At 37.3% G+C, this 12421-nt stretch overlaps 1 protein-coding gene across 1 annotated transcript in view; it reads left to right on the top strand.

The window, feature by feature from the left end:
- The window catches only part of COL11A1 (collagen type XI alpha 1 chain), a 131921-nt gene that overhangs the window by 83311 nt on the left and 36189 nt on the right, over nucleotides 1-12421 (top strand). Inside the window, exons 34-42 of the mRNA XM_066324568.1 lie at nucleotides 1190-1234; nucleotides 1366-1419; nucleotides 1520-1564; nucleotides 4481-4534; nucleotides 5377-5430; nucleotides 9520-9573; nucleotides 10514-10621; nucleotides 11412-11501; nucleotides 11793-11846. Coding sequence (XP_066180665.1) covers nucleotides 1190-1234; nucleotides 1366-1419; nucleotides 1520-1564; nucleotides 4481-4534; nucleotides 5377-5430; nucleotides 9520-9573; nucleotides 10514-10621; nucleotides 11412-11501; nucleotides 11793-11846 — 558 coding nt within the window. The remainder of the gene's footprint in view (nucleotides 1-1189; nucleotides 1235-1365; nucleotides 1420-1519; nucleotides 1565-4480; nucleotides 4535-5376; nucleotides 5431-9519; nucleotides 9574-10513; nucleotides 10622-11411; nucleotides 11502-11792; nucleotides 11847-12421) is intronic.

Raw genomic sequence — 12421 nt, 5'->3', positions numbered from 1 at the left:
AGCAACAAAGTAATGCTCAGTTCATCTGTGTTGTGAAAATATGAGGCAACTGCTAATAAAGGCAGCAGTTTGGGAAAAAAAGCAAAATGATAGGATCAAACAAGGTGCTTAAAATTGATATATTGATATTATATTGACCTGTTTTCAGGTCTTCATGAAGCTTTAAGTTCAGCTAGGGTATTAACTACATAATTGATACCATCAACCTGCTGGCACACTGAAATATTGTGGTGCTCATCAATGAGCCCATAAGTGCAGGTTTTGTATTGAGAATCAGATATTATTGCTAATCTTGCCTAGAGGCTATCATGGTGTTATACACTGCCACATATAAAACACTAAGAAAGACAGTCCCTGTCCTTGAGAAGAACACAGACTGAGTAGCATTTCAAAAACAATACATAAATTTTATTCTGACAAGTGAAAGAAAAACAACAGTAAAAAAAAAAAGAAAAGAGGGGGGTGGGGAAAAACCTGTCAGTAAAACAGGTAAATACCTTATTTTTCCAATAAAAGCAAGGTTTGTGCTAAAACATCTGGTGATTTTTTCGTTGCTGGTTTGTTTACCTCAGAGATTAGAAAGTACCACCCATCAGATTCCTTTCTCTGCTTGAAGAATACTTTCTTGAATTTTAAGGTTCTTTGCATTGCAGAGCATGTGGAGCATAATTAGGAGATATATTAAAGCAAAGTATTAAGGACTGGTATTCTGGCAAGTTCTGTATCTCTGTCAAGTGTGCATAATTTTGGTGGTTATTACAGTGCCCATTTCTGTTATAAATGAAGAGAGACTTGCCCTTTCTTTTCTCTATTAACCTGTGGAGCTCTCCACAGGAACCTGGGAAAATTTTTTTAAGGCTGTTCACGATGCCAAATCCTTTAGACTACTGCAGAGGGACTCTACTTGTTTTGTGCCACCTTCAGTACTGTTTTAATGTAGTTTAAAATGTTCTAATGCCTCTGACAGAATCTGATTCTCAGGCAAATTTAGTGCATTCAGTCACAAGCCCCAATGACCTCAGAAAGATAACCAATTTTATCAAGGACCGTGAATCTGTAAATTGAAATGCAAGAGAGATAGTTAAAGGTAAAATAACATTTAGACTTAAGGGAGTTTCTCTGCCTCCAGTAAAAAAACCTTTATTCTCACAAATGGAGTGCCAAGATTTCTGTGATCTTTTCTTTCCAGGGACTGCATGGCAAACCAGGCCCCAGAGGACAGCGAGGACCAACAGTAAGTTCTTTAGATTTGCAATTTAGAAGCTTCCATGTGCAAATTGCCTCACTATACTGGGAAGAATTACTTTTATTGGATTATGATATCCAGTATTTATCATCAAGTCCATCTGTTTGTTAAATTGACAGGGTCCAAGAGGCTCGAGAGGTCCCAGAGGTCCCACTGGTAAACCAGGTCCAAAGGTAATTATCTGCTTGACAATTATAGATTTGTATAGATTTGCTACAGGCTGTTGCTTTTAAATAAATGTGAATCCTTGAACATACTGTCTTTCCTTTCCAGGGCACTTCAGGCAATGATGGTCCTCCTGGCCCACCAGGCGAAAGGGTTTGTGAAAGCCATCTCTGTACATGTTTTTTCCCACTATATAGGGGTGTGATTGAGGGTGGGAGGGTTGTTTTATTTTCATTTCTCCCTCTCATATCTCTGTGCTTTGACCAGGGTAACCAGAACTAACAAAACCTCATTTCCAATGATGCTTTTCATAAAGTTATGGATGGGGTGGCTGCAGTTTGCTCAAAGCTTCCAGCTGTGTCTCAGCTATGTACATATAGGATCCAGAGAGTACATACACGTTTTGTGTTACATCCATGTTACATCCATGCACTTTGTGTACATCCCATGAATTGCAGGTGTACTCACAGCTCAGGCTCTTCTAAATTCCTCACTTACTGCAGCTTACTACCTGTTCATTGGATTAGCAAACACTCAAGCCACATCCAGAGGATTCTTTTTTGAAGCAGCTGAGGTTTTTTTGTTTGGATCAGCTAAGAATTCCCTTCAACCTATTTTTTGCATGCTTCAGAGATCCTATTGTTCTTTCTAAAGCAAAATTTTCTGCTTGCTATTATCATACTAATCAATACACAAATGCACTACACAGCTCATTGTACAGCACTGTAAAGAAAAAAGAGTATTAATAAATCCTATTAGTAATGGCATCACTAGAAAATCTAGTCAGTTTAAGTGGATGAGCTTTCTGCCTAAGTATTTTTGCAAAGCTTAAACTTTTCTTTTGTAGTCATATTTCAGTAAACTGCTAACCTTTTTGATATAGGGAGCCTAAAGCTCTTCTCCCATAGCCACAGCAAGGTCCCAGTGTTCTGTAGGAGGGTTATTCTTCAGGAGGGAGCTCCTCGTGCATTTTCCCCAGCTCCATAATGTCACTTCTTTTGGCATCAATGAGGATGTGTGATGGAGAGAATGAGGCAGGAAGGAAATGTGGGTTGCTTTACACTGAGAAGGATCAGAGGCAGCCTACCAGAAGGGGAATAGCAGATCATTGTGGAAGAGGAGTTTGCTGACAGCTCCAAGAGTTTGCAAGGAAGAGAAGTTGTGGGGGTACTAAAACAATGAGCAGATCAATCCAAGATGAAGGCATCCCTGGAGAGAAACTGATCAAAGCAAAGAGATGAAGAATCATAGAGCACCATGTCTCTCATCACTTGTGTAATATAAGTGTGAGGCTTCTACCTATTTGTTTCCCAAGAGGGGTGAGTGTCAGCCAAAAAATAAAACTATCATCTCACTCCTCTGAAACTATTTCAGCTACCAAACATAAAAATAATAAACAATATCCTATGTACCTACTGTTAAAATAAAATTTAATTACAAAAATGAAAATGTAATTTTGATAGCACGCTGTTAGTATTCTGGTGCTTTTTCTCACATAATCCATCAGTCCACTGACTTGGAACCTGCAAGCCATATTGTGATGAAAAGAAAAATGTTAAGCTTTTTTTCTTAGAAAGCCTCAAAGCATGAGAAGAGGGGAAATAACTGAGAAAGAAGGTGCATTTAAATGTAAAACTTTGAGTTGTGTTCCAGTCTCTGAGACTGACCAATTTCGTTTCAATATTTTGTAGCTGAGTCAATTTTATTTTTTATTAGTTTTCCTCTATAAAGCTCTCCTTTTTTTTTTTTTTTTTTTTTAGCTTTATGTTTTACCCAGAAACAACTGAAGAAAGTTAATTTATTCACAGACATAGCATATTGAAAAAGGACCCAAACTCTCATATGGAGCATCTTTGTATGTTATGAAGGTTTCAGAAACAGACATACATCTTTTTGGAAAAAAAAAAAAATGGATAGGGCAGTAACATCACAAAGATTTCCCTCTTTGCCTAGCACTTCTTAACTGATTCAGATTTAATATTCCAATATAATAGAAGTCTGCCCTGGAATAAGATTAATTTAAGATCAAATTCTCCCAGGCTGGGCACAAGGAATCCTCTCCCCAGCTATGTTTGTGCACTACTTTGCCCACTACAGGAGGCAGCTGTGCTCTGCAAGGCTGGAATAAGGCTTATGGAGGAGTGAAAGGATAGAATAATTTGGGAGATGTGGCCTCCTGCTTCAAGTCTTTTGCATCAAAACAACATTTCTAACATATTTGGACAGCTGATATCATAGCAAACCCACATATCATACACTAAATAGAAGAGGATAATGATGAATGAATAAGACTCTTAAGATTTCAGTTAGTGCACTAAAAACTAAAGAGCAAACAGGATTTTCATAAGTGGACATAGTACCTTTCAGCATGTTAACTAAATTTTAAAAGCTCGCTTCTGGGTGTTTTTTTATAACAACTTCAGAAAGAGTCATGTAAGCTGGCACTTAGTGCAAGTATCTATGTGTATAGATATTTAGATATGAACTTGTAAGGCCATGCTGCCTGAAAATTTTCTGTATATATACAAAACTATGCAAATAAAATGTTCATATATCATGGGATTTTTAAACTATTTTTCATAATACAAAAAATACTGTATTTATCCAGCTAACTCTGAGAAATTTATTGTATTTGGACTTTTTTACTGTTGTACTGGTTTGAAATTTTATCAAGGTTTAGCAATTTCCAAAAATGGATGTTTGACTGATAGTTAAGAAGATGACCAAACTATTAACTAAATTCCCTGGTTTATGCAACATGGAAGAACAGTGCTCTTAACTCACAGTTGGTTCCTACTTTATAATGCACAGGGGTAAGATGCAAACATAGTTGATGTAAGTAGTTTTCCTCATTTTTTTACCACATTCCTACACAAGCACCGTTGCTTTCAGGAAATCCCTCCAGTGTCTGTGCATGAGAATTGTTGCTGCCAATACTTATGACAGTGTGGCTGAGGCTTTTTGCTTAAATCCAGACATTACCTGCAGGGTTCCTATATTTTATAATTGAAACAAACTTTTCAATCCAGCTTGAGTAAAACTTCATTTGTTTGGTTGCCTTTAATGCAGGGACCTCAAGGGCCTCAGGGACCTGTTGGATTCCCCGGACCAAAGGGACCTCCAGTAAGTATCTCTTTTATTAAGTAAGTGCAACAACAGTAATGGTAATTGTTGTAGAGTGCCTCTGAAGTGAATTATTGAAAATTTATGTAAGGAATGGTTTATGTATAGACTACAAATATTCTCGTTGAGCCTTAAGGGGTTTTGGACTCAGATATTTAACACAGTCATTGGTGCAGCTCCTATGACACTGAGAGTAAAACTGCAAGTCTGGTATGTCCTGCCAATGACCATGTGACACACTGAGTTCAGGTAAAATGCTACTTTGCTGCTGTATATGTGCTTTGAATGATTGCTTCATTCATGATGAAGAAAAACTAAGAGGAAGGAGGCATTCATTAGTAGCAGAAATGTACAGAAGTAATAGCACACTTCAGCTGCCCCCTGAACCAGTTTAGATGCTCTTCTGGTGTGCCTCTGCCCATGTGCAGTACAAAAGCAACAAACTACCTGTGATTTTTTTTTTTATCTCATGCATTTGCTACTTCTATTTCCAATTCCAAAACCTGAAATTTCATCAAATAATTCTGTAATGCTTAGATTTGTGTTGATTCATTAACCAAAGAAATGTGGAAGTACAGGGATTTTCAATGATTTCTGGATGTACAGAAATCTATTTTGAACATGTTTGCATTTGGCAACAGTCATTTTCCAAGCAATTTCTAAGACACGTTAGGAAGGACACAAGGAAAAATATTAAAATCCTAGCTAGCTAATATAGGAGCAGTTAAAATTTACCAAATACTAGTCTAGAAATAAACAGAGTGGAGATTCTGACAGCTAATTGCACACTCTTTTTGAGGATGGCTAAGAATTTGCTTGATTTATGTATTTTATAATTTCAGGGTCCACCTGGAAAAGATGGATTGCCTGGGCACCCTGGACAGCGGGGTGAGACTGTAAGTAAATGTACTTTGCTATGTTAGTGTTGTCCTAAAGGTCATGATTATGTGATCAAAACCAAAGAAATGAAGACAACAGGGAAAAGGGGAAGAGGCTGGCACGAAGAGGTTACATAACTGTACATTTCTTCTAGATGGGGCATGAGAAAGGTTTATTCTGCTCCCATGATATAAGTGCATGGTTATTCTTTTCTGTGTCCAGTTAGTAACATCAGAATGAGATTAAATATTCAATAGAAGTAAAAGAAATTAATATCCAGATCTCAATTTAAATTAGTTTTTTCAGACAATTACTCTACAGTAGTTTTCTCACTGAATGCCATGTATCAAAAATAGTAACATTAAAAAACGCCTTATTGATGATAAACAGGTAGAAAATTGAAAAGCCAAGACATTTGGAAAGTAGGATCAGGAATGATTGAACCTATTAATAAAATTAACTTTTAAATTATGTAACTCATCTAGGAATCACAATGAATAAATTCTGGTGTCAAAATGAAAAAATACTATGTAATACTTTAAATGGAGTTATCTTTAAAAAACACACTATTTCTGTAGTGTCAGAATGTTACTCATATTCCATTATAAAATAAAAATTCTCACTTGGATTTTTCACAGCTAGAGAAAGCCATAAATGAATATATTGAGAAATTTTCTCAGCATGTAGAATGTGTTTTAGGCTCCAGCTTCACTGGAAATCTTTTTGTGACTGCTGAGTCACTTCCAGTGCTGGAAGGAGGAGCACAGAGCTTGGAGTAACACATCCCTCTGAAAATCTCTATTTTCTTCTACTAGTATTGTAGCATTTTGGCATTGCAATGCTTGCCAATGATAGTGGCTTTTTTTGTGTGTGAAACATGATTGACTCCTTTGTTCTTTTCCTTTGCAATGATGCAAAGATGTGTTGTGTACCATAAGGATCAATTTTAATCATTGTTTACAGTGCAGGAAGCTCAAACTTGTTCTTCGCTGTTAAAAAGTTACATTTCCCCCTTTAGTTTAACTGCTTTGAACATGAAGCAGTAATGTGCCGGTAGGAAAAGAAAGAAGAGGGCATCCTGTGCTGCAGCAGGGGGATCTTTTCCTTCTGTCCAGCCCTGCTGAGGCCAGCAGCAGTGTCCAGTTCTGGGCTCCTCAGGTCAAGGGAGAGCTCCTGGAGAGTGGCCAGGAAAGGGCCACTACGGTGATTAAGGGACTGGGGCATCTCTTCTGTGAGTAAAGACTGATGGAGCCATGGCTGCTCAGCCCAGAGAAGGCTCAGGTCCTACCCAAGTGCAGAAGTACCTGAAGTGAGCTGTAAAGAAGATGGAGCCAGGCTCTTCCCGTGGTGCCCAGTGACAAGAGGCAGTGGGCAGGAACTAAAACCCAGGAGGTTCCATCTGAACGTCAGGAAATGCTTTCTCTGTGTGAGGGTGACCCAGCACTGTCCCAGAGTACCCAGAGAGGCTGCAGAGTCTCCAGCTGAGGTATCCAAAAGCCATCTGAACATATTCCTGAGCAAACAGCTTTCAGCATCCTGCTTCAGCAGAGCAGTTGGACAAAATTACTTCAGAGGTCCCTTCCAACCTCAGCCATTCTGATTATGTGATACAACTTGTTACAAAATATTCAAAATACAATGAAACTATGGGCTCTGCTACTGTGTGAGATTTGAACCAGGTCCCTCAGGATTCACTCAAGTAGCGTGGTTCTCTAATTTTGTCTCACTTTGGGTTTAGTAGGTTATAGAGATAAAAAAGCTTGAGTAACTTAGGAGCAAATGCAGCTTTTTATTAGAATTGTTTTCTGACCTGTGTGTTTGTAAACTTGGGCCAAAACTATGTTTGAATTTTTTTTTTTTTTCCCTCATGGCTTGTCATATATGTGTTTTTGTAGAAAAGCAAATTATTTTAAATCAATCAGTAGGCTTGGTGATTTTCTTTTCCTGATGAACATACCCACTTCAAGTTTTCTAAAAAATTGTACGTAGAAAACTTACATTGCACTCACTGGTAGAGAAGAGTATTAAGAATTCCGTTTCTTATTTAGACACATATCTTATTATAAAGTTCATTCGTGCATATGGGCATTTCAGCAATTAGGAAACTAGGATAAGAGATATAGTCAAGCTTAATAAATTAGAGAGCCAGATTCACAGGTCGCACTCTGCAGTTTGTTTATGGAATAATAAGGACATGTTGACAGCAACCAAGGTAACTATTGGTGGAGAAAAGGCTGCAACTTTTTCCCCCATTAAGATATACACACTTTGAAGAACTGACATTATTTGTTGAAATTGTAGACATGGGAACTGTAATATCCTGATAAATAATTTGGAATATAAATGCAGGATTAAGCTTTGTAATGAAAACCAATATTATGCCAGTTTGTCCTTAGAAGTGATTATAAATTTCAATGATGTAAATCTCATGGAGACATCAAGTGAAAATTTCTAGATTGTCTGCTGTTATGGAAGAATTTACTGTTTCATGCTTGTGAAAAGATAAAATAGAAATACACTACCTGTGTCATCTACTAGAATGAATTGAGGGCCTTCTTGCTGCAGTAAATTATTTCATTAAATTGTCTTTCACAGAAAATAACAAAAAATACAGAGGCTACTTAGGCACTTCAAAACATGAGGCATTAGTGTAATTTTTTTATTGCTAAATATTTTAGATGAAGCCATGGAATGTTCAGATCTTCTTGAGTAGTTGCTGCTGAAATCACCTTTTCTTTATACATCTTTTAGAAATCTAGGTCTGTAGGAATAGATAAGCTTGTAACAAAAGACAGAAAGCAGGGTAGTGAACCCATCATTAGCATCAAGAAATAAAGTATTAGTGCATTCTGCAAAATTGAGATTAGCAGTCTTCTCAAGGTGCTTTCAGTGAGTCGGTGATGTTCAACATTCTTTGTCTTTCCTGAAAACAGGCTTACAGCAGAAGCTTTGATTGTGTAAAGGAAGAGACATGGGAATGATTCCATCTAGAGCAGTTCTGATTTTCTGTCAGTAGAACAAAGGGGTGCTTTTGTCTTTTTTTTCTTTTTTGTTTTTTACCCCAGATCATTTCAGAGGTCTGAGAGAGCGCCTGAGTTACGGGCCGAAGGGAGCCCTGGTAACATCGGGCTGGCAGCTGGAACAAAAAGGCTCAAACAGGAACTGATGAAATAGGGCAACTCTCAGTCAGATTGTGCCCAGAGGAAAGCTGAGTAGGGCCCAATATTTGGAAATTTGGGGCCAGATGAGCCCTTTGCTTTTACACAGGGGAGCAGAGCAGGAGGCAGACACAGGCTGTTAGGCAGGCAAGATCGTGTAGGACCCTAATGTGACCCACCCATGTGACTGTCTAACACTCTTCCAATGTTTGAAGGAAATATTACAGCATAATTCAACGATTCATTAAACAGTGCTATTTTAAAGGGACATTCTCATTCCATTTATCGACTAATTTTGGCCTGAAATCTGGGACTGCTGATCAGAAAATGAAAATCCTGTAAAGTTTGCCCATGTTCTAAAAAATTGTCTCAAAAATATTTCCTTTCTATTCTGTTTTTGACATCACATTGTTTTCTCATTAGCTTCATTATTTTTGTGGCACTCATGTTTCCTTTTCTACTATTTCTACATAACCTTCACTTTCCCTGGATCTTTATTTCTTCATTTATTTTTGTCTCACCTCCACTTTATCTTTAGTGCCCTTCCAACTTAATCCTCCATCTGTGTCTTTCTTTAAAAAGCATTTTTATGTCAGGCTTTATGATTCATAATATACATATGTGAAAATGTATTTTCAACTGTCTTTTAGCTGCATCACTTATGCATTCAAACTCATCTAATCAAGTTCTCCTAGAGAGTTCTGTAAAACTGACAGCAATTTTTACTGCTGTACCACCTCAGAGAGATGGGAACTGAGAGGTGGAAGAGAGATTGATCAGCATTTCATTTCTAAGCATACACAGACAAAAAAGAATTTCTCTTTTTTATTTCCGGAAGAGAAAGAATGTGTGACGTGGAATTTCTCATTCACGTCTTCAGCACAGATATGAATTTTGCTCTTCAGTAACTTGTAAAGGGTAATGCAATATTCTGTAATTATTTTACAGGGTTTTCAAGGAAAAACTGGTCCTCCTGGTCCTGGTGGTGTTGTTGGCCCTCAGGTACATAATTTCATTTCATAGTTGACTTCATGAGACCAATATTTAATGGTTATATTATGGATAAGGTAGTTGCTTTTGCTGTATTAAATGACCACATCAATGGTTACATTAACTTTCGTAATAGAAGTCGCATAACAATATTAGAAAGCTATACTTAGTAATCATCAGTGATTCCACAAAACGAAAGAAAATATTTGGGTTACTTTTCCACTTTTTTAATATTTTGGTTTGGGTTTTTTTCTTGGTTCATAGTTGGTTTAGGGGTTTTTTATGTGATTATAAAATTGATGGTTTACAGAAGTCAAGGAGACAGATTTTTCTACCATTAAACATTTTAGAAAGAACACTGCAACATGTGAATTTCTTGCCAGAGAAAAATTTTTAGTAACTTTTAGATTGTAGAGAGATAAATTATCAAAATTTCATTTGATTTAACCTTATTAATTTACAACTTAATCAAGCATTTAGAGCTTTTTTAGCTAATTCCCTTAGTGGAACTTTTCTGCTAGGGAATCTGAAGAGAGATCTTTCAACTCTCCTGCCTTACAATACCTATTATTCAGAAAAACAAGAGTACAGAAGTGTTTCAAGACAAGAATAGTACATGGATTTCTCTCCCGTGTCCTTTTTGTAACCTTCTCCCATACACGCTGTGTTTTAAAGCTTCAGTGCTTAAGGAACAAGGTCAGGATTTCACTCTTTGGAAGCTGCACAGACGTGTCTGCAGGCAAAATGCAATGCAAGATTTATTTTATAGGACAAAGATATTTTGTAAGTCAGCCTTGCCTGCAGGGAAGGTGAGGAATGTATGCTAACCAATGGCAATACTGTTTGGTAACATAACAGTTGGATATTGAAAATCTGCTCCTCTCCACTTCCTCCCACACCCTGCAAGACATTAAATAATTTCAGGTGGCTAAAGCTGTACTTTTCTGCTTAGGGTCCCACTGGTGAGACTGGACCAATTGGTGAAAGAGGCCATCCAGGTCCTCCTGGTCCCCCAGGTGAACAAGGCCTCCCAGGTGCTGCAGGAAAAGAAGGTGCCAAGGTATGATGTGGCTTTGGGGAACAAACCTGTGCTGCAGGTTTGGAACCTGCAGCAGGAAGGGACAGGTAAACTGCTGACAGTGTGACATTTCAAATCATCATGCAGACATGCAGAATAAAATCAGACCATACAGTGTAAAATCATAATTGTCAGGTTTCACCCAGAAGGACTTGGAAGACTGGAAGATTCAAATTTTAGAGTTGTGTCTGCTTCCACTGAAATAAGGAAAATTCTCTTGAGCTGAAAATTAATATTTTTGTAATAAAAACTTAAAAAAAATCTTTTGTATATACTATGCATTCAGTATGGAGATACTTAGTAATGACATATTCACACCAAGGTAGAAAATTGCACATTGGCATTAAAGTCAGATGTGTAGTAGTGAATAAAAGGCAGAATTTTGCTGACTAAATTTAACTCCTTCCTTAATTTTTGGCTACTATTGGGGAACAAGAAAAATATTACTTACCTAGTTACTATATAATGCAATTCAATTTTTGATTATAAGTGGGTATCAAGATTTTTTATTGAATGTATCTTTAAACATATTTTAATGGCTTGTTGTGTTTTTCACTATTTGTATTTCATAACTGATACTGTATTTTGTCAAAAGTTCTTTATAAATTTAACCACAGACTATTGTACTGTTCAAATAATTTGTGGGTGAATAGCTGGGGGCACAATCTTTGTTTTCTTTACTGTAACTAGGATCTGGTAGTTAATTTTCCTTGTGCATTGTACACCTAATTTTTAAATATATTTTTAAATCAAAATGTTATATGTTTTCCAGGGTGATCCAGGCCCTCAAGGCATTCCTGGGAAAGATGGACCAGCAGGTCTTCGTGGTTTCCCTGGAGAGAGAGGCCTTCCAGGTGCTCAGGTATGACACAAGCACTAGAGCAATTGCCATGATATTTCTAAATAAATGAAACAATGTATTAACTCCTTTATTTCATGGACTCTTAAAATACTGTGCTTAAAATAAATGCAGTAAGAGAACAGACATCAAGCATCCAACACTGTCATGTATAATTGACTTGATAAGAAGAAAGGAATCATTCAGGTTTGTTTCTTTGGATCTTTACATGTTTCCTATTATATGTGTTGCAAATTTACTCTTGAACTTTCCAGTTAATAGATAACCTTTTTTTTTTTCCTTTCCATTTTTTAGGGTCCAGCTGGTCTGAAAGGAGGGGAAGGTCCACAGGGTCCACCTGGCCCAATGGTAAGTAAACATAGTAATTTTATGGAAATATAAACAATACGACCTAAAAACGTTTTACTTCTTTAGATGCTGTGGTGTTTTCATTAACACAGTCTGGAAAACAGCAGACAGAGCAGACTTCTACTAAGTGTCCATGCTAATAAACATGCAGGGATTATGAATATAGAGAATATCTGAGGCCTTCTGTCACTAGATTTAGTTATGACATTTACTTGCTGCTCAGTACTTGTCACTAATACAAATTGGTTTTCAGATGGGAGAAGTTTTCCACAGAGGAAAAATTCATGGATAGTGACTGGTGGACTCATGTTGTTGTTGTGAGCTTGCCTTGGCTGGATGCCAGGTACCCACCAAACTGTTCTATGCCTGCTCTCCTCAGCTGGAGAGGAGAAGACAAGATACAGAGTCAACAGAAGGACAGGGAGATCAGCCACCAGTTACATCATCAGCAAAATGGACTGGGAAAATGAGTTTAATTTATTTTCAATCAAATCAGGGTAGCATAAGTAAGGTGAAACAAAAACAAAGTGAAAACACCTTCTCCCCACCCTCCCTTTCTCCCAGGCTGAACTTCA

Source organism: Sylvia atricapilla, chromosome 9 (assembly GCF_009819655.1).
Source record: "Sylvia atricapilla isolate bSylAtr1 chromosome 9, bSylAtr1.pri, whole genome shotgun sequence".
Taxonomy (NCBI): domain Eukaryota; kingdom Metazoa; phylum Chordata; class Aves; order Passeriformes; family Sylviidae; genus Sylvia; species Sylvia atricapilla.
Note: the sequence above shows the minus strand (reverse complement) of the source record. Positions and strands in the feature narration are given on the sequence as shown.